General features: G+C 32.8%; 1 protein-coding gene across 1 annotated transcript; it reads right to left on the bottom strand.

Annotated features, from left to right (window-relative positions):
- Nucleotides 1–3,157: 3,157 nt before the first annotated feature.
- Nucleotides 3,158–19,185, bottom strand: LOC123200082 (galacturonokinase). Its single transcript, XM_044615191.1, has 14 exons — nt 18,818–19,185; nt 18,519–18,632; nt 18,289–18,360; nt 17,399–17,442; nt 15,128–15,281; nt 14,385–14,450; nt 13,356–13,435; nt 12,178–12,277; nt 6,975–7,126; nt 5,656–5,696; nt 5,543–5,571; nt 4,499–4,568; nt 4,299–4,388; nt 3,158–3,568 (listed from the first exon to the last, which is right to left on the bottom strand). The coding sequence occupies exons 1-14, from the start codon at nt 18,848–18,850 to the stop codon at nt 3,324–3,326; spliced, it is 1,290 nt and encodes a 429-aa protein (XP_044471126.1). The 5' UTR covers nt 18,851–19,185; the 3' UTR covers nt 3,158–3,323.
- Between the last annotated feature and the right edge of the window lie 8,146 nt (nt 19,186–27,331).

The following is a 27,331-nucleotide window of genomic DNA, read 5'->3' as shown; positions in this document are numbered from 1 at the left end:
CAAAGGTCATGGAGCTAGTAAGACAAGCGCTACTGTTGAATTTCTTAATGATTGACTTATGAATTTTGCATTCCAAGTATAAGAATCTGACTTTTCAGGATTGTGTATTTGTTCTAACTCTGGAATTGATTCAGTTCTCTATTTTATTTTTCTAGGGAAGTGAGTTAACTTGCTCACTGTTATTTAGGGATGATAATTTGGGTCTGACTTTAGGGGCCTCGACCCTCCCCGACCCTAACGGAGAGGGGATTCTCCGATAGAAACGGGGAAGGGAACAGGGATGGGGATAAAAAAAATCCCCGCAATTGGGGATGGGCCGGGGATGGGGATACATGTGTCCCCTCCCCGCCCCGACCCTTCCCCTTCTCGCCCTTTTATATTAATATATTTATTTAAAATACTAATATATTTTTATAGTTTTAAATTATTTATGTTTTTAAAATTTGTTTAGATTTTTTTGTGTATATTAAAGTAGTTAATATATTATATTTATGATATTTGAAATAGTAGATTAATTTTAATTTTGCTTAATTTTGTTATTTAATATATTTATATTGTATTAAGAAGGTATAAAAAAGAGTTTTTTTTTGCGGGTACGGTGAGGGGATTTTTCCCTGCAGGGATGGGGAGGGAATTTTTCCCAGCGGGGAGGGGACGGGGATTCATTTTCATCCCCGTAGTGGAGACGGGGACGAGGATTAAGATCCCCTCTCTGCCCCTCCTCGTTGCCATCCCTACTGTTATTTGAATCCTAATTGTAGAAGATACTTCCTGCAAATTTATTGTCCTTCCCATTTGCCCACTTACATATGTCATTTTTTCTGGATTTTTAATGCATTTGAGAATTGACATAAAATATTAGTTTCAAAGTTGTTTTTTTTTTCCCCCTGAAATTCTTCTAAATTAATAATTAGTAATTCAAATATTTAAGTCATTATATCAACATGAATATACAGGAAATTAAAATATGAAAATACAGATTATATTACTTTTATTTCATTAATGAAGGATGTTTCATTAAATTAACTATATAAAAAAATATATCATATAAAGATAAATTGGGTAAGTATTTAAGTAATTTTATATCAATAAAAATATAAAATAATAAAAGGTTGATGCAAAAGGGTATTATAGTAATTGTGCATTTTACTAAACTGTTTCTGTTAACAGAGTTACTATTTGGATAGGTTAACACAAAAGGGTATTATAGTAGTTTTTTATGTACCCATACGACTAAGCACAATGAGTTTGTAAGTTTTTTTAGTGGAAAAATCAAAAGTTTATAGTTAAAAATATAAATTTATTTAGTTTTAACACGAATAAATATAATTGGTCATTAAAGTTATAAAAATAATAATTATAACGATAGAATATTTATCTCTCCGTTAATTTTTTCTTGTTAAAGACCTTTTTTTTTTTTTAAATGGTATAACAGTTCTATGGATAAGAAAAGTTATAGATCAACATAGAATATGGTTTTGTTATACAGGTGAAGATCATATAAAAGCTCATACATGATTGTTTGTCAATTAGGATAGAGACGTTGATTCATGATGATAGGTTGGACAAATGACATGCGATTTTTCGTGACGCATATGATAAGACACGGTAAACACCCACACAAATTAGTGTATGATCATTAGTGTAAGTGAAAAGATGAAATTGCCCCTAGGGTTTAGTACAATTAATTGTGAACATAAAATAAACAAGTCATTAATGACATAAAAAATACATCAAGTCAAGGATATAAATGGTTGTATATATTGAGTCAAACAAAAGCAATCATGAAAGAAAGAAGAAAGACGTTCATGTTGAATAAGATAAGAAGTGATCACTTGTTCATAGAATACAAATAGTCAATAAAAGATTAAATGAACATTCATATAATATGAACAATCCTTTGTTAGGTTGTGCCACTAGTCTTGCAAAGAGATTAGGTACATAGTAACACTGACATGTGCCAAGAGTAAGTTTACGAATTAGAATGAAAGCAAAATAAAACATATCACACAAAAATAATTACCCTGTTATTGGTTTTTATAATTTGAAGTGAAAAAATATTGCATAATTTGGGTTTCAAATTACCAAATTTATGTTGTAAAAGATAAAGAAAAAAAGTGTAAGGTTCTTTTTACAGTTATAATTTGTTGAGCAAAGATTATGTTTGAATTGAAATTAATTTACTTAAACCTTTGAACAAATATCATAAAATTAAGTTAGGCATAAATTATTTTATTCATTGTTAAAACTATAAGACTATGAATAAAATTTTATTCATAGTTAAAACTCTCTACTCTCTACATCTATAATTTTTAACACACTATAAGACATTATTAAGATTACAGAATTTTTACCTATCCTTCAACTCCCTCTCCCTCCCTGAGAGAGTAGTGATCTCCATCAAAGCGTTTCGCCAAGTTTTGTATATTTTTTATGTTGTCTGCAAAATCTTCTTCATGTTGACCGCAAGCTACCTCAAACTTTTCAATTACCAAGGATGGATTTACATCGTAGAAAATTGGAATGACTATTTGTCCCATCTTCCTCTTACATTCAATGATTTTCACAAGTTCATTCAAGCACCAAGATGAAGAAACATAATTTCTTGAGAAAACAACTGAAATACGTGATTTTTCTACTGCATTAAGAAATTCTACTGAAATACATGATTTCTTGAGAAGACATAATTTTTATTACTTGTGGCAGAAACAACTTAGGCTGATATTATTTTATTTATTTTATTATTTTTAACAGTATTGGGCTAATCAATGGGTTTAATATTAAAACTCACAATCCAACTTAAAAGCCCATAATTAGATCGACATACTACAATATTAGATCAAGCCCTTTCAGGTCAAACCTGAATTCTGAGCTTCGAGTTAGGCCTCCATTTGACTTGGCCAATTGATGTGTCTATGTCTTTTTATTTTTCTTGATATTTTTAGTTTTTTTTTTTATATAATTATTTAATTTTCTTAGGCGAAATAAAAGTTGACTTAACAGACATGGACCACAGCGCTACTTTGCAAATCTATTGGACTTAAACAATTAACCTGAGGGACCAGAATTATTTGCCTCCTTAAACAAGATCACATCAAAACTACTAAAGATGTCCAAATACCAAGGGGAAAAAAAAGTAATGAATGTTGCCTGCACATTGTCAAAAAGAAAAGTATAAACATTGAAAGAGTGTTCCACGTTTTGGAATCCAGTTCCATTTAATTTTTGTGGAGAAGCAGTTTCAGACAAGATACACAATTCAACAAATTAAATTGAACAAATGAAAATATAATGCAATTGTGCAAAAGAAAAGTGAAATCTGGTCAGATTACACGAGCACAGTCCCCTGCTTCACAAATTAATACAGCAGAGTCCAGATTCAACTGACTAGCTAACTCTGGTTGGTGCTTAGAATACTCTTCCCTGACATACGCTGCAGCTTCCTCCGCTCGACTTGCATCTACAAATGCAAGACAACATCCTCTAAATCCAGCACCACTAAACCGGGCACCAAAAACTCCAGGAGCTTTCTGAAGGATCTCATTCAGTTTTATCAATGGCTCACAACCTTTACAATAACAATAAATCTTTCATCATTATGTTATAGCCAGAACGGAGCTATATTATCTAAGAAGCACTCTGAGAAGGATCTCACAAATTCAACATTATTTTCTCAAACTTTGTTAAAATATTAAATTAGAATACGAAAATTGATGTTAGATGAAAGTTCAATGCAGCAAATATCTAAAATTATATGGAACAAATGAGATTCCCATAGGTAGGACAGTCTCATTGGGTATTTAAGTACAGACTTATCAATTTGTGAAGCACCAAGCACTAAAAATAACACAATCATACATACAGATTGGTGGGGAGATCGGTTGAAATGTTCAAAGATCCAAAGGTGATTACAGCTTACACAAACATAATTTAAATATTCACTCAGTGATGGACCATTGGAGGAAAACTGCCAATTGGTCTAATCAAAATTACCATTTGAATGGAAAAATAGTGATCCTAGATTCTAAATGTTTTCTAAATGCTTTGTGAAAAAGGGGACAGAGTTCATCTTATGCATTACTTTTAATTGTGATAGTCAAGGACTTTGAAGATTCTAAATGTTTTCTTCATAAATCTTATTAACTTGGAAGTAGTTTTGGTTGATTTTGACATAGACAAAGCTACTCAAGGAGCTGGTTCAACTGCAGATGTTGAGCCGCTCCTGATGGAATCTAATAGGGTTGTCATAAGCACTAGCTAATTAGATGAAAGTACCAACAAAGAAAGTTAAGTTATACCACATTCATAATTGTGGATGGAACTCAGACCAGAAGCTGAGATAAGCTTCCCAAAGTTTTCCAAGTTGCCTGATGCCCAAGCCTCAAGTCCTGAAATAACCAAATATTTGAAAAAAAAAAAAAAAAACCCTTATAACACACAAAACCATGATAATAATTTCCTAGAGAAAGTCTTAAAGAGGATGTAAAGGAAGCAATGCCTTTTATAACCCGCATATTCTCAGAGAAATAATGTTCTGCTCTTTTAGCTGGAATAGGCTTGAGTTTGCACTGCACAGAAATAATTCTTATCAATCAGGAAAAACATAAAAAAGGAAAAGAAAATTAAGGGATTTCAAATTGTTGTTATGAATTCAGTTATATTTTGGTATTAATTTAGCTTGTCCAATTTGAGAAAAAATATCTGGTTCATAGAAAAATGATAAATTACTATACCCATGAAAATCACAAAGAGCTTTCTGCTTCATTCACATTCTAGAAAATCTGTTAACATGTTGGCATTTTGACACACTAGCTTATTTTTAAATTTAAAATGAATGCCTCTTCAACAATAACACAAATTTGATAGGCATGGTGGCCACATACATCCCAATTGATAAAATTTGAGGCCATATTTGTGGTTGACACCTTATTTGAAAGGTGTACAAAAGGAGAGGTGGACCTGCTGTAACGGAATGTGGGCTGGGTGAGAATGTGGTTGCAGGAGAGACTATGGAAGATTCTAAATGATTGGGGGAAGCAATGTGTAATGCTAATAGTGGTTGACCAAGATGTTAGGTAGAGAATGGGAATTATAGTGAGAAGGATCAGATGAGAGTGTGTGAGTAGAGAATGGAACGGATTGGGGTAGCCTTTGGCTGTGGGAGGTTCCCAACTCCTTGAATTGCCAGTTAATCCTTGCATTTTCCTTCTATATTAACGTTGACTGCTAGAGAATTTTGTGCACATATGATGAACTCGTGTGACTAAATAAAATGCAGTATATTCTAAAAAATATTGTTTGTTTATTGATTAATTGGTCTCGAGTATTGGTTTCCTTGGTTTTTTGGTCCTGCTATAAACTCTGTGCAGATTGGGTTGCTAATATATCTCAGTATTGTCAAAAAATATTAAGTATTGAACAAAAATCAAAATGCTGTTGGTTTCTACTTATTAATTTACTTATAAATGAGATATAAAAAATACTAAGGTAAATTTGAACTCATTTAAACACAAACTTGTGAAACAGAAGTAAATCCATTTACCTTGTGAGCTTCATAATCCTCTAGTTTGACTGAATGAAAAAATCAAGATTATTATTAGTTGTAAAACAAAGTGACAATCAAACTTTTGGAAGTTAAATAGGTCAAATGCTAACCATTACACAGGAGAGGCTCAACTTCATCTTTTCCAGAGGCACTGTAAAACAAGAGAAAGTAAATACGATTTACCAGAAGTTCCAGAATCTAAAGAACCCAGGAATACATGTAGACCAAGTTGAACAACTAGAGGCTCCTAGCCAAAACAATATCAGAAAAAGGAATATTTGCATAAAATAGGAGAAATATGTAACAGGAGTTCCTGTAACATGCAGTGTTACTTATTTATATGACAAAAAAATATTTATGTTGCTTAGGATCAAATAGATCTCATATTTTGACGACCACAAACTCATTCAATAAATGGCACAAACTATTTCTAATGGCACTATTCTGTTGATGATCACAATATTTTTATGTGGACATGATATTGTGTTGTCTTAGTATTTAAGGATTATAATTTAGATGTCTTTGCTCAAAGATGAGAAACTCAACCTGTCTCTTGTATGATCTAGATTACTTTCTTCATTTTGTTTTATAGACCCTGCACTTTTAGACAGCTTCTAAAATCATTTAGATTAATAAAAAATTTTAAGTTATTTTTCTTATGAAAGAAAATAATATTTATTAATAATATATATTAATAAAAATACAACTGTAATCTTAATGTGTGCTCTAAGAAAATTTTGACATAGCAGTGCATTAGAAATTGTGATTGTGATTATTATTATTATTATTTTGTATTTTTATTCATACAATCACGAAACAGCCAAATGTTTTGTTTTTTTCGTAATTTTAATGTTAAGATAACCTTAAAAGAATGTCTATTATAGTCTTTTTGCACACAGCACTTAAAAATCAGGTTTACAACACATTTATTACTTCCTAAAAGCATAAATAAAGTCACCAAACACAATTAAACTTTATTTTTTATTAGCATATCATTTATATAACACAGATAGAATTATTTGAAAAAAACAGAGATCCCATCCTGGCTCTTTCAATTTTTAATTTTTTTTTTCTAAATCTAAGTGATATAGAAAGGGCATGGTCTATTAGCCATTTCTACAATCCATGAGGTCAGATCAGAATTACTCTCAGAAAAAAGGCTACTTACTTATTAACAACTTACGTTTATTTAATAAAAAACTTCTTTAAATTTATAACCAGTAAATTTTATTTAATTAATTATTGGTTTCAGCTCCAATGAAAACCATGGTAAATGAACTGTACGTGCATTTTAAATATACCTCTCAAAATCATATCAAAGATGTCTCACCCACAAGATGTGCACATACAATAAACAAAATAACCAGATAAAAGCAACTTAAGGATATCCCAGAATTGGTAAGACTTCAAAAAAGGGAAAGGATAATACCGCAAGAGAACTCTTGCTGCTTCTTGACATTCTGCAACTCGGCAATTATACCCAGGATTGGTTGTCAAGTTACACTTCAAGCCTGAAAATGCCAATAATATTTTGTGGCTGTTGTGCAGTTTTGATGGACGTATAAGCTGGTACTCTTTAGTCTAAGCATGGAAAAACAAGATTCAAGAGACATTGCAATACCAGTCTATAAAAGAGTAAGAGAAAATGTAAAATTTAACGAAGCTATGGCCAGTTTGATATGTTTGAAATTCATATCTTAAGATACAGATCAGCTGAAAAAAACATCAAATTGTAATTATCACTGGAGAAAAAACCTATTAAGCATGAATAAAGCTGCCACAAGGAGAAGCATTGCACCACAGAAAATTATTGTGCTTTGAAATATACACAAGATAAAGCCAAATTTGTACAGTAACTTCTAAAATATGTGACAGGACAATGTGTTAGTACACGTATTAAACAGGTCTACCGAAGGAAAATGGAAGGAAAGCAATGGAAGAACTGTGATAGGAACCCAACTAAAATATTATTAATATTAATAAAATAGTGTTGACAACAGAGGTGTCAACTCCTCCCAAAGACAATTTAAGGTGTCTTTCCCCTCTCAAATTAGTCAAAGGCTGCCCAAATACCAAACTAACAATGTTTTTCCCCCTTTCCTCTCCTTCAATCACTCATATTTATACTCACTATATTTTAAATTTTAAATTCAACTACTGTCTAAATCAAATCAAATATTCGCCCTAATCAAATCAAATATCCCATCATAAATATCTTATAATTAAATCAAATATATTATCATAATTCAAATATATTTCATTTATTATTATTATTTATTAAGTCCTAACAAACTGGGATGAATTAGAATCAATGTAAAAGGGAAAGAAGGCACACTTGGCAGCTGGAAAGGGGAAGATGCATAAGGCCAAGGGGGAGAGAAAGACAAGAGCAGATTTTAGAAGTCAATTATGGAAACTGGGGGCCCCGACCTAGGAGGATTTGACATCTATGTTGCCAGAATAATTTATCTGTTTTATGTTGAATTGGTATTTTGAATTGTTAAGGATTAACAAATTCATGGTTTTCTAAATAATTACTTAATAAAGAGTTCTAGCTGAAGTATTAATGCTCTTGTTAATTGCCTTTGTTAAAACGTTGCATGTGTTTAGAAGTGTGAGAGTGTTAAGTTCCTCCAGCAATTTAAATCAAATCACAGGCGGCATTCAATAACTCACAGCAAAGTTAACAAATAGACAGAAGATATTTGCTAAAAATGGCTCTGAGTATGCTTTTATTGATATAGAAAGGATAACAGAGGATGAATTCTGGACTGATACATACTAATTTTCCACGAACAAGAGAAAAAAAAAAAAAACACAACCAAACAATCTTCCTCTGGCAATTTGAGAGGCCAGTACCCTCCAACACTCCTCATAATCACACCCTTTTATACTATTCTGCCACAAATCAAGAGCAGTCATTTGTCATGCAAGTGGGGGTGTTAGAATTTTCTTGTTCATGCAAGTGGGGGTGCGAATGGAGTTGCTGGAGTTCTCTTGATCTTCCTCCATGGCTCCAACTTCTTGTCGTTCCTTCTCAATAATGCCAGCTGCTTCTTGACTCTTCTTAATTTTCCCTTTAAATTCAACTCCTACCTTTTCATTCTTCTTCAATTCAGCTCCTGCCTCTTCACTCCTCTTCAATTCATCTCCTGCCTCCTCACTTCTTTTCTCAGTTTTTAGCTCCTGCCATTTTCATGGATGAATTGGCAGTGAATTAGCTACAATGGATGGAGGCCAGGAACCCCATAACGAAATGGAAGAATTCAAATGGGCATTGATAGAAAGGTTTCAATCGTTGCAAGAAAGGACAGACGCATGTAGAGTTTCTTTCAATTTGGTAGTAGGGAATGATGGCAGAGCATTGGAGTTGGATTGAGAAACTATCAGCACCACTACTAGATTTATCAAATGAATTGTTGAAACGGGCTTTCATTAATGGGTTGCAGGAGGAAATTCGGGCAGAGCTATAGGTTTTGGGTCTTAACATCTTCTTGGGCATGGCCCAAAAAGTGGACTGAAATATTTTGTTGGACCAAATGAGAGAGATAAGAAGGTGAGCCGTCAAAGTAGTTCTGTGCTACTTATTTGGATCTACAAACTGTGTTAGTCCACCTATCCTCACCTCGACTTTTTCCATATACACCCCAATTCACAATAACACCTTATTTGCCCATAACACTTTTAATCGAACTCAACTAAAACTCCAATACCCAAAACCAACCCGATTTCTCTAGCCTAACCGAACCCCCTTCAATCAAACTTTTATTAAACACCCTCCTTATTCAATGAATCCGACTGATGAAAACTCCCAACTTTGGACAACTAGAAAAAGTGGACTTGCAGGAGGCAGTTGATAACCACCTTTCTGGCATTATTCCGATGAAGAACTCCAAGAAAGATATGTTGAAGGACCCACTTTTGTCAAGGTTCTTTCAGAGATACGACAAGGTGAGTTACAACAATTTCATTAATGCGCGCTGCATTTAATGAGGGAATTATTGAAAAGATTGTTGTTGATCCAAACCTATACGAACTAATGTAATACTTTTTGAAGGATCTGAAGATCAATCTATTTTATAAAGGACGGTTGGTACTACTTAAGAGTTCAACACTCATATCTTAGTTACTTCAAGAGTTCCATTCATCAACCACAGGAGGCCATTCAGGATTCTTTAGGACTTAAAAAAGGGTTTCAGTTGTGGTATATTGTGAAGGGCAAAAGCAAGATATTAGGAGTTTGGCCATAGCTTATGAAGTATGTTAAAGAAACAAATACAAGGCTCTTTAACCAACCAAATTGTTGCAACCCCTCTTAATTCCTAGTAAGTATGGGATAACACCATTAAGGACTTTATTGGGTGGCTACCAAGGACTAACATATATGACAATATTAATTAGCAATTTTCTACATTTTGAATTGAGGACAAGGTGAAACTCATTTGGAGAGAGGGGGGGTATTAAACAGGTCTACCGAAGAAAAAATAGAAGAAAAGCAACGGAAAAACTCTATGGAATGGATTAGAATCAATCAAAAGGAAGAAGGGAATATTAGCGCACTTGGTAGCTGGAGACGGGCAGATGGGGATAAGAAGCAAATCAACATATAAAAGGCAAAGGGGAAAAAAAGAGAAAAACAGACTTTAGAAGTCAATCATGGAAGTTGGGGGGCTTCAACTTGGGAGGATTTGGCACCTCTATTGCCAAAATAATTTAACTTTTTTGTGTTGAATTGGTATTTTGAATAATTGTGGATTATTGGAATAATTCATGGTTTTCTGGATATTTACTTAATAAAAAGTTGTTGTTGGAGTATTGTTGATCTTGCAGCTTATCTTTGTTAAATAATTGCGTGTATAGAAGTGTGTGACTGGACTGGTTTACAGTTGTATAAAAGTAGTAGAGTGCAAGGGTGAGGGAGGAAGCCATTATAGAGTGCAACCAATTAGGTACAAATGGTAACCAAGTTCTTGCAACCCCAGCCTGACCAAACGGTAATCAATGGCTAGAATTATTTACTAGAATTTTGGCTTATAAATATGTGTAATAAATAAAGGGTTGTAACCAAACCATATCTTTACTTATACTGTCCCACTATTCATAATAACCAAGGGGTGATCTTACTTTCTCGTTTTTCTCTTCAACAAGAAACAAAAAACCTAGAAATCAAGAAGAGATAGGGGTAATGGACTAGAGATCCAAAAAAGATATCAAAGAAATTATTAGATGAACAAATCTATACAAGACAATAACTAATGTTTATTTCCTCGTGTGAAAATGAACCAACTACACAAAGTTAGTGAAAACTCGCTCCCAATTAAGATAGATAAAGAAAAAAGAAAAGTCCATAAATTCCACTAAAAAATATGGCAAAACATCTAACCATTCCATATGGCCCCCTCGTTACCATTAAATTTCTCCTCAAAAATATGATTTAGCTTTGTTTCCTACTCGAAAAGTAAAAATGTTCTCCACAAGTAAAACTTAACAAGAACCTAGAATAGCCCATGATATCCTAAATCTAGCCAATAGTTTTGAATCCATAAAACAATTGAGGAATTGACGATTTGCATTTCCTCACCTTTTTTAATACATCAAATTTTAGGCTAATTTATTTTTACGGATTTGAATCCTAACTGGGTTTATCATAATTATAGTAAGAGTATTAATTATAGTAAGAATATTATATTTTCCTTTATTATTTATTTCCTTTATTAGAATTCCAAGATGTCTAAAAAATACAAATCCTAGTTGACTAAGAATTATAATTTTACATATATGTAATGTTTTTTGGCTATTTTTCTCAATCAATAAGCAATAAACATATCATTCAGAGCCTTTGACTAATTTGGAAGTTGATCCTCTCGAAGTGAACTAATTTGGAAGTTGATCCTATCTTTCTTTTCGATTCTTTTTCAATTTCTTTGATAAAACCCTAGGGTGTTATCATCACATCTAAAGATGGAGATAGGAATATATAAGAGCCACCTTGTTTGTATCAAACCTCTCGTATTGATTTTGCCTTGGGCTAAAACCTACAAAAAGACTTGAACCATGGAAGGGTCTTTAGTCTTCCATATCATCTTGAAAGGCTTAATGTCATTAAGAGGGGACTCATTTACTAACAACCAAAAGAAGGATTTACAGGAGCCCAATGCTTCCAATTTCAAATTTTTCCTAGCCTTTTTAGTCTCATCAATGTTTGCATTTCCCACAACTCCACAAGTTCAATGAAATCTCTTGTTTCTCTTTCATCCAAGGTCATTTTGAAATTGAAGTTCCAATTCCTTAATGAAGAATTTGAAGAGAAAACCATACTAGAGTCAATAGAAGTTTCCATACAATAAAGCCTATACAGGTGAGGAAACTTATTCAAAGTCTTTTTACCAATGAATTTTTTTTCGTACGTAAACAACCTTAAAGCAACAAAACTTAAAGTTAAAAGGAAAGAAACAATATGAAGCAATATGCAGCCATACAGCAGAAAAATAGTCATCTTGGGTAAATTTAATAAGACAAAATAGGTAAAAATAATCCATATCAAGTTTAAAAGTATGAGACAACTAAAGCGAATGAGAATATAAGAGTTTCAATGTCAAAAACAATAAATATTCACAAAAACCATATGTTACCTTGCAGTTCATGCATGTTAGACAGCCATAGCTTGAAAGCAATATAGCTGATTGATCAAGTATGCCATTCCTTAGACCCAAATATTCATTTTCAATTAATCTAAATCAGCAAGAAAGTAACAGTTAGAAAGGAATAGTGCTCTAAGGAATAGGAAAGCACAATTAGATTTGCAGCAATATGAACCATTTGAGGTTTTGAGCTCCAAATGATCATGAATTGAACAGTAGAAACATCTAAAATTACTTGGTAATGTAAAGCATACCAAGATTCCAGTAATTCAACAAATGCGAATCAAGTTATTGGCCATTAAGGATGCATAAAACATTATACATGTCATTTATAATTCCCCTGTATCATAGGACCAAAAACTTCTTTCATTATTATATAAAAAATCTATTCTAGGAAAGTATTTGAGTTAACACTACTTGTTATGTAAGATGTGGTATTTATAATCACTATTTCATATTTTGGAATAATTTAGTCACTTATCCACAATTTTTTTAAGGCCCGGTCCTATTTGTGCTTCATTTTCAGCCAGACTTGATGGATATTTCTGATGCAATTTTGAGTTGTCTCAAATTCTTTGCTTGCCTTTCCTTTCAGCACCTACTTGTTCCACATCACTTCCACCATCTACTTAACATATGGAGACATTATATTTGATTGATACTGAATATTGAAATAACAAAAGGTATCCTTAGATATCTGATAACCCAAATGTCCACAGCCAAACCATGTTCCTTGATGAAACTGATTATAACCTAGCAGCAGAGCAAAGACAAAGCTAATGTAAAGGAAGTCTATACAAAGGTTTACATGGCAAAACAATACAGGCTAACGACCAGACACTAGCATTCACAATGTTTTTTAATTGGTTTATCATGCTTTTGCTCTTATATTCAATATATTCCTCTCATAATTGTTTGACTTGAGCTGTGACAAGAAAATTGGGTGGCTCTAGTATTTGTATGACACAATGGCCTTCCAAGGATTCATTATGAAATTTGTATTCTCATTCTTTATTTCAATAAAACAACACCTTCTGAGTCTCTTTAGCATGAACTTTAAAAAAAGAAAGAAACCTCAGAGTTCAACCTAGATATGTTGTGCTTCAAAATCACAAATACAACATTCAGATGCAATTAAATAAATAGATTCAAGTTTCCAAGAAACCTACCGATCAAATTCTATATTATCAATAGCAGATACTTTCATATTATTTGCACTTTCCAAAGCCAACAGATAAGCAACTCCTACCTGTAAAATGTTAACTAAAGTTACAAATGCCAAACATGCCAAAAGGATTAAACCATGACAACAAAATAAGGCTAGACTCAAGTCAAGTTAGTTCGAGCTCAATTGCAGCTCAGCTTAATCGAACCCAAAATGAACAACCATGGTTCACTTGAGTCATGATTTTAAAATTTTATCGAGCTTGATCTCAAAGAAAAAGTTTTTTTAATTATAAAAAAAATATTTTTAATTTCTTTCTTAAATTTATGTTTTCTATGGAAGGAAATTGAAATGTGATGAAAAATAAAAACATTAAGTCTATCTATAAAGGGTTAGGTGAATGGTTAGTATTCCTCTCACCCAATGGGAGACACTAGGAATTCGATTGAGTGTTTATTTATAGTAGATGAAATCATTGAAGTGGGTTGTTGAAGATATATCTTTCTAATATGGGACTTTTTCATCACTGTACCAAACATAGTAGAATACTATAAATGCAGGCCAATCTAGTTCTAAAGAAATAGCCTAATCAATCCAACTCCACATACCAAATTTACCCTTATTTATATCAACTGCCCTGCTCCCTTTTTCCTCTTTTCACATAGCATAAAGAATAGTTTTGGTTTAAATATCATATATTAGATTAATTCCCTAAATCCGTCAAGTTTACAACTAACTAAACATGGTATTAAATCCAGGTGTAAAAAGAGATATCCTTTACAACATAAATGTCAAATAATTAATAATAATAAGTGGTAGTGCTTAATTTTATGATTGATAAACTTTATGAAGATTGTTCTTCTAGCTTAGAATCTGCTCCACAATTTAGTAAATTTTCTTTCCTCTCATTTCTTTTTCAGTTGGGAAATTCACTGATTGTACATTTCTTTCCATTAATTAGTTACAGCAGACTATGCATATTTAGCAGCCAATAGGTTAGAAAAGCAGCAGCATGAAGAAAAGCCAAACTTACGGCAGCTGAAGAGCTAAGTCCAGAACTGTCAAGATTCTCAGAACCACAGATGTATCCAATAATGCCCTGCAATAGTTACAACAGAATAAAACAAAAATGCAGCTTCAATAGAGACAACAATGGAGCATCAGAAAAGCCTCATGTTATTATTTTCGTAGTGCTGATTGAAATTGAGAAGCAGGCAATTAAAATATCAGAAAAGTCATGAGAAATAAAAAAATTGGCCAAATTTTCAGCAAATCATTCTCTAGGAGTATTCTTTTGAAGAGAGGTGTCCCTTTGCAACTTAATAATCCAAATTACATAAGACATAAAACAATAGTAGTTGCATCGAAATGAGCCACTTAGAAAAATAAATCCCAATGTCTAATAAACTTGGAAACAAAAAGGCATTTTCAAGGAAATCTTAGTATACCTTAAGCTGTTCATCAATAAGTACAGATGACACCAGAATCCATTTACAAAGCTTCAGATAAATGCTTGAAACAAAACAGAAGACTTGCTTCTCAAAAAGCTAAAGTCAAATTGGAATGTAGCCATGATCATAACCTAGAAAGGTAATCTCATCTAGACCATTAAGCAACTAGTTGCTCAGTATCATGGATGTCCGGCACCAGAACTCTATCTTCTTTTTTTCATTGTAATGGTTTTAAAGGAAAACACAGGCTTATCTTAGACTAAGATTTTTTTTTTTTTCCTTTGTTGGACCTCTATGATAAAACAACAACCAAATAAATTTTTACCTGGGCCAGATACTTCCCCCTGCTCTGCAGTGCATAAACAGCCCCTCTAGCATAATTTCCCCAGCCACTGGCTTCTTGTACTTTGGCAGTATCACTTGCATGGGTCAGATCAATTTTCTTAACAGTATTCCTCGGTTGTTGAATTTCATCAACTCTGTCAAGACCCAAATACAAAACATAGAAATTCAATATGAGGTTTACCCTAGTTGGCCTTGGGGTTTTGTATAGATTGATTCTCATCTCTATTGAACAGCTTGTATTCTTCTAAGAGTATGTTGTGGACATCTGGTCTACTGTTTTAACTCATTTTCATCATCAATACATTATTTTGTTTCCTAAAAAAAAATATAATGTTTACCATAGAGTGTAGCATAACGCATGCAAATGCATACACGAAAATGAAAGTAAGCACTTATGCAAAGGAAGAACTCATATTCACAGTAAGCAAAAACAGTCTACAACAATAAGGTGAAGTAATATCATATAAGACAGTAAGTCACTGAGAATAATATCGCAGCAGATATATGACTAAGGTCAGTCAAGTATCACTTTGCCTCAGCTATGTAATTGTAATATGTAAAAAGAAAAAGAACTGGAAAAGGAAGGCTTAAAGAATACATTACTATTACAACAGAAAACAATTTGATTAAAAGAAAAGGCCTGTCTGAAAACATTCTACAATATAGCTTTAATTAAAATTTCGCAATTTTACCTATGACCTCTGTATTTTTAAGATACAGTAATGTGTTTCAAAGTATGCTTTCAAATAGACATGTCAAATAGGCCAAGCCAACACAAGCAAGGTACAGCATAACACAGCACAGGATCATAGAACCCAAGCACAACACAAAACTGTGTATCAACACAGCCTAAACATGAAATGTGGACAAGCTAGTGTCAGGCCAAGAATTGAGGAACTTCCACCATGGATCACTGAATACAAGTGGGTTGTGACACCCTTAAGTGAATACCACATTGGAAAAACACGAGAGATATGTTGGGCATATATGTGTATCTCACATCGCGTAAGGATGAAAAGATAAAACTGGTTAAATAGCCTATAAGCTTCTTAAGTTATCAAAACATATCTTGGGTTGTAAAACGTAGAAGCAAAACCACAATAAATTGTGTGTTTAAAGTGAATAATATTTTGACAATAAGACAGGCTATTGGACAAGCGATGTTACATGGATAGTCATAGTCAGTCCTAACAAACACCATGACTACTAACCTTCCCACCTCTTAAAACTATACAATCAACAAAACCACTACTTGACCAAAACACATAGTTAGAGTTTGTGCCACCATCCTATACACTAGCTTTCACAATTCCAACACTAAGGAGTTCCTATGGCACCAATCTAACGCTATATACCGTCACCACCAAATGTTCTTGCCAATTCTTCAAAATATTGTATGTTGCTTTGCTCTTTCACTTACACACACGCATGCACATATATGTATATGCAATGGACGAAGGGTCCAATATCCATGTAAGGGTTTAAGGATTCAAAACAACCAACATGAATTTGTGTAAACTGGCAACAAAATAAAAAATGGAGAAGAAAAAAAAAGCTTACTACAGCACCAAAAACACAACCAAAGTCAAGGCTCAGCCAGTAGCCAATTTAAATGAATAATGAGAAAAAGAAGAGTATTCAAAGTCTTTTGAGATCTCAAAGTTCCTCAAACTCTTATAGCACAAAGGTTTCTTCCTACAAACCAGCTAGCTCACAAACTCCAAAATCTGTATTATTCCTCCCAGACTTATTCCAACCATAGATATCAGAGAATCTTGAATCTACACAATTAGATACACACCAATTTTAGCAAAAAATGAGAAGCTACCAATCAAGAATCAACCACTGTTTCCATTGAGTTACAAACCACTACTGGAAGGCAAAACCATTTTTTTAATCTGAATTTCAACACTTTCACTGTGAATCTGATAGTCTCTGAATTTCTAAGTTAATTCCACAATTTGGTGGTATAGTTGAATAAATATCTTGTACTGATGTATTTGATTGATTGTTGGGTTGGTCAGTATAGTGTATTTTGACTACCTGATTTTTTCAGACAAACCTATCTTTATGATCCCTATCCTTATAATGGATAATGCAAATTATAGATTAAGTAGACAGATAACTGCAAGACCGTGTTTACAAGATGATATCCCAGAACACATTTATTAAATATTGAGTTTCTGAAACTGCAATGTTTGAGCTTGAAATAAAATATGAAAAAAAGATTATGTGAAACTAGTGGCCGTACCTGAACCTAACATCTCCTTTAAACTGTCCTGAACGTATAAAAACCTGCAACAATAAGTTCCCAATTCAGCACACAACAACATAGATGAAATAGTCAATGCAGAATATTACCAGAGGGACATACATTACAGCTTCCCAACTGTTATTCTCTTTATCATCTTTGTATTTTCTTAAAGGTTTTTAACAGTCAAAAATGTGTTTATTCTATTTTACAAAATTTTAACAATGTGCTTCCAAAGTAATACATCTTTCAACTAGAAACATTACTTATTATGAAACCAAAACAAAAGGTAGGGGTGGAGAATGGGACAGAGGATGGTCATGTAGAGAAAGGCAATGGAGCTGGAACTGTCTTTAAAATTATATGAGCAAGTTGCTGTAGTTGCATGATTGGTAGGCTCTTTAAGAAAAGTGGTTTAAGAAGTGGGAAGCCTCTGTGTGGGTATCTGTCACAAAAGAATTCAAAGACTCTTTCTTTGCTCTTCAATTTGGAAAACTGGGAGGCTGTTTTGGTCAAAATGCAGGTATTGAGTAGGTGAGTTTCTTTTGTACAAAATCTAGTGGAGGAACACTTTCTAATCACCAATTCATATTTCTTTTTTGACAGTATCAGAAATCATATTGTTTCTAATAAAATTTTTAAATAATAAAATTAAGTAGGTAATCCCTTGTTGAAAACATTTTGAAGACTTCACACCACACATGAATCTATTTTAAAGAGTCTGACGCCAAAGAAGCCTCTAACATTGTGAAAGTTTCTGCATGCATTATCTATATTTCACTTTGTCATGGTGATGACTACAAAAAAGTTGCTACATGAGACAGAATTGATCAACAAGAAGTCCTCACTTCCCAAGGAAAAATGTGGCATAAAAGGATCTATCTCATTACCTGACTGTCACCGGAAGGTACGAAACCTAGAAGTATTCCCTTATTGATTGTCATAGCAGAAACAATTCCCCCCTGGAAACATCATGGAAATTCTAATTTTTTGAGTTGTAAAAGAAAATTATAGAACCAATACTATTTCCTGATGTCTTTTTAACAAATATTGTTCGGAATTTCCATTAAAGAAATATTTAATGACACAAAACTAGAAAATGTATGCATATTAAACTTACCTGATGATCAATATGGGCTCCCAAAGGACAAATACGATAAGGAGAGACAACAACTTGAACTTCTTCAGCATGTCTCCCAGAAATTTCAGAAACTTTATTCCTTATTTCGTGTAACTGCAATGAACGAAACCCATTCAACAAATTCAAATCCAGCAAATGACAGTTAAAAGAAATTATAAATCAGATGAAATTGAAAGCAACCAATGCAGCATCCCAACAATCATCAAGATGCGCAAAAAAGATGAACTATAGAGCTAATTTTGACAAATCATTAAGTAAAATAAGAGAATGGCTATTACCTGGGCTTTAGTAGGCCACGAAGATCCCGCCATCTCTACCGATAATAAAATTTAGAACTTAATTGGCTTTGAAAAATAGAAGAAAAGGGTTTTCATTTATAATGATTGAAGGAAAATCTGAGTAACTTAGAAGGAAAGTAAATCCGTCGAGCAAAGAGTGTGGTAGCCTGTCAAAACAATGATAAATGGTGGTTTTACCGCTTAGTGTTGTCTTTTTGAACTCTTTTTGTTATTACCGCCCTCCAATGCACAAAACTAAAATTGGAAAGGGACAGCAGAATAGCGTAAATTCCATTTTCAATCCAAATTATATGCATAAATGCCAAATTTCCACCCTCTTGTGGTTGTCGGCTGTCTTTCAAAATACGCACACTTTCTTCCTATCTCCCATCCTTATACTGCTTCAGGAGTAATTCAAATTTTATTTGACAATGTATATAAGTTGCACATAATGCCATAATCCATGGACCCTACTTTTACAAGTGCATTTTCGAAGACTCTTTAATTTGTAAGAACTCATTGAAGGCATCTTGTAAGCCCCAAAAACCAGTTACCCAGTAGAAATGAGGGGCACAATTGGGAGGTTTACGAGATCCCTTTGACGTACAATGAAAAACAAAAATTAATGCACATAAAACATGAAATGATAGAATGTATCATTCATTTGGACGCTCCATCATTTCGATTTGTGATGCGGATGCTTTCACAAATCCCCACAAAACATTAAGTCTCCTAGTTGTTAACATGGAGGGGCCAAGAAGTCCGCGAGTGGCGGCGAAATTGTCGGAGACTTGCACAGGCGCTAGTTGAATGGATATTTTGAGAGAAATTACGAGGTAAAAAATCTCTCTCAGTTTACATTTTAGTCCATCAACTTTTGGGCTGTTGATACATTTGGTCCTAAAGATTGTGAAACTCCACTTCAAAATTACTACCCTCCAGAGGGAAGCGCTACCCTACTCGAATTTATTAAGCATGCTCTTAACTTAAATACTTCATTCGAATATTCATAATAGAAAATGTTATAGATATCCTTTATTTAAAATAAATTGCAGGAACATCATAAACTAATATAACATCATTCAAATACAAATCATACATAATCCAAAAATTAAAAATGATTTACATAAATCTAAGCATATGACTATTATGCCCTCATGACCCACTCTATGTTGACCTCCTCACATCGCAGTTATCACGATTACCTATTTTTTACAAAACATAAGAAGTATGAAAGTAAATAATAAGTCACTCAATAAGTAGAAGTTTCTAATTATACCTTTACTTATTTTATAATTTGTCTTTGGATTTATCCACCCTAACTTGATCATCAAGAGTACACCTTTTTAATCCATATTTTGATGACATAGATTATTTTGAATCACTTAACTAAAAAACACCTTTGATCCTACAAAGTTGTCTTCGAAGTCTCTAAGGTCTTATTATGTGTCCAAAGTAGACATAATAAAATTGTGTGTCCAAAGTAGACAATATTTTGACAATATGTTAGACTATTATACCAATGATGTTACAAGGACCTATTATAGGTAATTATGCCCTACTGCAAACTAATACGCCCTATTTCAGGCATTACCCTGTTATGGGAATGTGTAAAGAGAATAGGTGCTCCCTTAAATAATTCTTATGAAATATACAAACTTATAAGTAATATAGGTCTCATGTGTCAAACAATGTAAGATGTGTTCATGAAAACGCATGCTTACATCTCAAGCTCATAAGTATCTCTCACCCTAATTTAGCTTTCTCTCATGCTCTAACATATTATCTAACCTTTTAGGCATGCTTTGGTACTACTATATACCCTATATGTCTTTACTATCCTTCAAAACTACTCAACTTCTTCCTTAGGTTCAATACTTAACTTGATTTCACTTTTCCTCGGATGTATAATTGTACATCATTTGGGCTTATGAACGTGCATTCATCTCCCTTCATGCATGGTTAGCTAATCATGGGTAACTTTGACTGTGACTTGATGTATGAGCATGCATGCTTAAGTGCACAAGTGTATATCCTTTCGTCATGCACGACTTCCTCATGCATAAGTTCTTTTAGTTATGAAGCTATATATAGACATGCATATCCTATACACAAACATACATCTTTTACGATGAACAATCACATTCTCTTATCACGGTTAGGCTATAATCCTAAGGTTTTAAACATCTTTTTACTTTATGAATGGTCATACACCCCTTTTGTGCAATTGTTTGTTATAACCTAGTTTATGTATCATAGACGAATGTGTATGTCCTTTGCACAAGTGTTCATCGATTGTCCAAAAACTTTTAAGTATCGAGTATATGGGCGTACATAACTTCATGCACAATTGTACATGACATTTTATTATACATCTATGCGCATGTCATGATCTTGCATACACTTATAGAAACCTATCTTTTGGTTGTAATTGCTCAACTTTTCACACTATTACATATTATATCAATAACAAAGAGTCTCTAACTTAGTATGAGTCCCTAATACATCATAACCAAGCATTATAACAATGTGATCTATCATTCAACACTACCATTACACTAAGTTATTCAAAGCATACTATTCAATGCGTAACCAATATACAATGCATCATAACATGTTATATCTTACACAAATTCTTTAGTTTTGTTGATCAAATAACTTTTATATGTTAATCACAAGACCAATTTAATATATAAAATAGTCTTTGAATCATTTTTGTATATATCTACATATATATCATCCGCCATGTTTCACTCAAATTCTAACATACCAAAGATTCATCTCATTTCTTTAAATTTGATTTTCATTTAACATCATGGTTTATTCATCATAACACAATAACTATAAACACAAAGTCATCCTACTTGGTCATCAAGTAAAAGAGTTCAAAGGCCACTTTATCTTCTTCTCTTTCTAGTTGGAAGACGTCATTGATTGCAAAAATTGCATGATGGAACACACACACAAAACTTCTCTCTCACTATTGATTTTGTGATAAGAACGAGTTAAAGAAATTATGGGATATGAATCGTATCATATGATCCCTCAATTTTGAATAACATTTCTTTTTACAATTTTTTTAATTGTAACTGAGTACACAAGTGTAAAATCATAGCATACACAGTCATTTGCCACTTCATAGTTCCCAACATTGCACGTTATCTATTCTACTAACATAGCAATCAATGACCAAGCTTGTGCCCTTCATGGACAACAACTTATCAGCTTAAAATTTTAACAAAAACACTTATTTAAATCTTTAATGTATGCCACATTCAACCAAGACCAAAAAATATATATGAAATGATAGTTTTGCCCTTAAGATGTATTGGTGGCTATTACACTTTGATTTTTTTTTTTTAAAAACACTTAGGCCTAACAATGAGTGTAGAATCTATCATGAAAGGATTAGACTTAACTCACCCATTAATAGAGATTGAAATCACCATATACAAGTTCATTTACTTTCAAAATATCATAATTTTTTAGAGTAATACTATATGTATGAACAAACTATACAAACTTCTATGTACAACTTGATTTGGTAGTTTCTAATTGGGTGATTTTGAAGTAAGAAAAAGTAAATAATTATATCATCTAATCACAAGTTGACACTTTTTTTTGTATACAAAATTTGTAAAGTTTGTTTTTATGCATAGTTTTATTCAATTTTTTGTCAACCTAATCGTGATCTAGTAATTGTGTGAGCCCTAAACACCTTCACTATTGTTGTGATTTCGTGATTGCCTTTGTGTGAATGAGTAAAGGTCCTACTACTTTCTAAGGATTTGTAAAGGTGTTCATCATAAAGATAAAGATGATGGAGCCTCCAACGATGGTATGAACTGTAAGCTTTGTACATATTGAATCTCGGATTTTCCTTTTGTTTTCGCTACAAAACTTTTGTTTTTGGCATTCAAGGTTCCTTTATTTGGTATTCAAGACTACATATTTTATCTCTTTGATTGAGTTTTCAATGATTGTATGAATATATGATTATTGTTGATGCATGATCACTAACTTTAACAATTAGAATTGTCTTTATTATTTATTTTAGTGTTTGTTTGTCAAACGTACACGATATATATGTGTTTGAATTGTATAAATGCTATATTAGGTTAAAAATTGCCCAATTTCCTGTTGTTGCACAAAAAAAGTGTCATTGTTTTACTCATGACTAATTGATCAAACATGTCTATGGGAATGTTGTGTAAGAATGCGGGGCGTTTTATGCCCTAATCACTTATTATGGTGAGGTGATTTGGTTGAAAGATCGGAATTTTGCATAATAGTGGAATTTTTAGTTTCCCAAATCAATTTGGTCAACTAGTTCAAATAGAAGTAAATGATTATGATTTCAAATAGTTCGATCGTATGAATTGATAGTATTGGTCGATTGGATTTTCTAGGTATTTTAAATTTTTCAATTTTGAGCATTGTCACAGATGAATTTGGTACATACATCATGTGTTGTCATGTATACTTTAACAAATAGATTATGTGTTGTCACACGTCTTAACACATAAGCCATGTGATGTTGCGTGCATTTGAAACATGTTGCATGTAGTGACACAATTATGACCAAAATGCAAAATTCAAAACCTTTAGGGTTGATTGTAAGGGTATCATATGTTTCCAATGCACTATCATAACTTCTAGCGAAGTTATACCATAACATTTGTAGCCCAATGTATTAGCTTTGCAACTAGGTCCATTTTAATGAGACTAGAACAAAAGCTCAATGTTGAGGCATGATTTTGGCAGAATTTCCATATGGAGGCATAGAAAATTGATGTCAATGCATTGCCCTATTATTCAAGAAAACACATTCGAGGGTTGTTTTGACCTTTCCTTCACATGCAATGAGTGTTTCAAGCATAAATATGAATTAGAAAGGACATAAATGACATTATGAATGGTTTTACATGAGTTAGTAGGATTGATAGTAGAGACAGTTATAGTAGAGATACAATTATGGTTATACATATTTATAAAATGTTCAATAACAAGTAAAGTGCATGTTTTCCAAGTTTAAGCATGAGTTAAAGGGGGCTTATTTCATATGATATTAAAGTTTTGAAAATGCTTATGAAATGATTCTTTACATGACAAATGAATGTTTTAAAGTTTTTCATAAGGTCATTGCAATTGGAGAACCCATTGAGCTACGTGTAAACCTTATAGTCTGTGTAGGGCCATAAGAATGTACAATTAGGGTGTTCAAAACTAGGTAATTGAACTGGTTTGAAGGTTTTGTGAACCGAATCAAATCTTCAATATGAAAAAATTTTGAATCAAAACCATAACTGATTCTATCCAGTTAATAATCAAATCGATTTTACTGGATAATCGAATTAAATTTGCAGTTACTTGATTTCTATATTTTATATATAAAAGTTTGTTTCCAAAATATTTAATAAATTAAATTATTTCACCAATTTTTTTAATTTTTAATAAATTAAATTATTTCACTGAATTACATTACTTAATAAATTAAAAGTTTGTTTTAAATTTTTATCAAGGACATTTTTTCAATACAATGATTTAAAATTTGTTTTCAAAATGTATTTTGGATAAATCATGTACACTTCTTAGGATTGTTTAAAAATAAAAACGAAGTGTAAAAGATTTTAAGAGAAAGTCACGGGACATTAATTGGGATTATTTATTGTTATGCCCAAAAAAACATGCTTTTACTTTGATAGATAAGTTTTATATTTAACGCTATTTGACTTTATTGTTGTCATTTAATATATATTTAATATAAAATAAATTTTATTATTTATATAATTTTAAAATCAGTTTAGTTTGGGTAACCGCTTTTCAAATTCTAATAAATTGAAAATCGAACAAAAATTTTGGTTTTCATAATATTTTAACATAATAATCGAATCGATTTTGTGGGTATTCTACTTTTTGGATCGGTTTATAGTTTAGATACTAGTTTGGTTTAGTTTTTGGATAATCTTAAACACCCCTAATGTATCTATATGAATGAATGACCACAAGCGTGGGGTGTTATCTAAGTACTGAATGTTGCTAGCAAATGGTTGCTCAGTATGGCCATTTGGTTCCAACTTCTTGCTTCAACTCCATCCAATTGACAGACAAAAAGCATTTTTACGAGATTGTTTCCTTACATGTTGCATAACTATTTTGTTATGTATGCTATCAGATAATTCTGATGATTAGTTGAGGAACAAATGTTGATGGAACTTTAATAAATGAAAACTTAGTTGCTTGGTAATGTAAGCAGAGAGCTCTGTCATGCCTTTTTCCTCTGCTTCTTTTTAATCTATTGTGCTGTGCTATTATGTCATAAATTTGTACTCTTTCTGTGTAATGCCACCTTCTCATGTACCATGAATTTACAATTCTTTGCAATGCTTTAGTTTTAGGATTTATCGGCCGAGTCTAACTTTGAGTCCTTGATCAGCTCATTTCTCTTAACTATGACACTTGGGTTGAGTATTGAATCTAAAGCCGCACTGAACCCGAACAAAGTAAAGCTCATTTTTAGGTGGGCTCGGCCTGGGCTTGCTAAATATGGAGAAAAATCAGTTTATGTTAGGTTTGGTTCATGATTAAAGAGTTCGTGATCAGCTCACACCTGGCTCGGGTTAGACTTGGCTCGGGTTTGCATGAGATGTTCGGCTTGACAATAAATTAAGGTTATGTATTTGAGTTTTAGAGTAAAATCATGTCTACATCATATGAGGAACTGGAGCTTTTAATTTGAAATAGAGCAATAGGCATAGTTTGAAGACATTCAAGAATCGGAATATAAACATAACCATCATAAAACAAAGGAGATAAAGCCAGGTCAGTATTATGACTTGGTCCCAACTCCCAAGTTCAAAGAATTAAGTATTCATGATAAAGAATTGAGAAGATCAAAAGCATATGCAACTAATAAGGTTATGATTATGAAATTCGCAGCTGGCTCATTTTCATCAGTTTTCAATATGTATTGCCAACTTAAAATTCGCAGCTGCAAATCTGATTTGTTGCCATCATCTTCTTCAAACTAAGCAAGAAGAAATTGGTTGGCTTACTTGAAAAGCAGAAAGCCAAAGCTTGCTGAAGACGTGAAACAGAGAAACTGGAATGCAGCGAAGAACAGAAGTGACGAGAAAAGCAGCCAACGACGTTAAAGTCGCAGTGGCCGAACGGGAGAACTAGAGGAGGCAGCGTCGAAGTCTCTGTATTCTGGAGTCTGAGACGCTGAGGCGCAACGCAAGTTAGGTTTACGTTTTTTACAATTTTGTCTTCCTAAACACGAAAGTCTCGACACAGTGCCGTTAAAAAAAGTGAGCCGAGCATGACCCTGGTTCAAACTTGAACGAGCTTGCTTCGAATCCATCCTAATTGAATCTGAATAAAAATGGATATTCACTTTGAACTTTGGATACTATTGTTAAAGATAATTGGGTTATGATCTTTTTGGTTTATTCACTTCTGATGATTTTCATTTATACATGCAAAGAGATCGCTTCTTCCTTTACACAGTTTGTTTCAAAAAACTATCTCTCTGCTATGTTTGCCTTTTTTCTTTTTCAAGGTAACGGACGCCCAAGGTGAAAAATCACAGGCTGTGTTTCCAGCCAAGCTTCAAAAGAGCATCTAGATAAAACTGAGGTCTGTTTCATTTACAATTTCTAGAACTATTTCTTTTACCTATTACGTATGTTCTTTTGTTTTTCAACACAGTCAATTTAATATTGCCAACTTGGGAGATTGGTCTAGTTTGATATCAATCTTATTTCTCATAAATATAAGGTTAAGCTTCCCGTAAATCTCAAACCTATCACTTTACTGGAAGATAATTATTGTTAGATTAAAATATGAAGAAAGCGTTTTCGATGGCATTGCTATATCCTGTATCCAAAATCCAGTTACTGTTTTAACTTTGTCATTATTTTAATTATGATGCAGTACCTGTACAATATTCTTCATAGTTTTCCTTTATAATCTTTGCTCCATCATCAATATATTCATTTATAATTTCCTTTGAATGTAGATTAAACCTAAGACACATGTTATCATATAAATCCATGAGCTTGTTTTTATGCTTTCATGGCTGAATGCATGTCTTAAATTTATAAATTTAAATGGCTATGCTCTCTTGATTTTCACTGAAGTTATTAGTCAGAATGTCACTAGTTGAAATAGTGCCCCTGCTTCTATGGGGTGGATGACTGAATATAACGACAGCCTTCCTAGCTGGTGGAATCTCTTTTCTAGCTATTGAAACTCCACTTGCCATATCTTTTTAGTTACAGTTCACTTTCAAATAGTTTAATGTGCTTTAACTAATTTTATACATCGACAGATTTTGTTATCAGTTCTGACTTGCCTGACATAGTTAGTTCATACACTTTGTTGTGAAGCATCAAAGATATGATTTCAAGCTATAATCTGCATTCTAATAATATCGTAAAACTAGACCAACCCTCGCTTGAGTTGCTGGTAATGTTTTCCAGCCAAAGTTTCCAAAATGCATACGGATAATTT

Source organism: Mangifera indica, chromosome 17 (genome assembly GCF_011075055.1).
Source record: "Mangifera indica cultivar Alphonso chromosome 17, CATAS_Mindica_2.1, whole genome shotgun sequence".
Classification (NCBI taxonomy): Eukaryota; Viridiplantae; Streptophyta; class Magnoliopsida; order Sapindales; family Anacardiaceae; genus Mangifera; species Mangifera indica.
Note: the sequence above shows the minus strand (reverse complement) of the source record. Positions and strands in the feature narration are given on the sequence as shown.

Bases quoted from the DNA above. Each gene is read 5' to 3' on its own strand.
- LOC123200082 (XM_044615191.1), bottom strand. From the start codon at position 18,850: ATGGCGGGATCTTCGTGGCCTACTAAAGCCCAG. The intron at 7,127-12,177 runs GTAACATATGGT...TTCCATGCTTAG, and splicing joins TAACATGCATGAACTGCAAG to ACTAAAGAGTACCAGCTTAT. The intron at 3,569-4,298 runs GTATAACTTAAC...GTTATTGTAAAG, and splicing joins CATCCACAATTATGAATGTG to GTTGTGAGCCATTGATAAAA.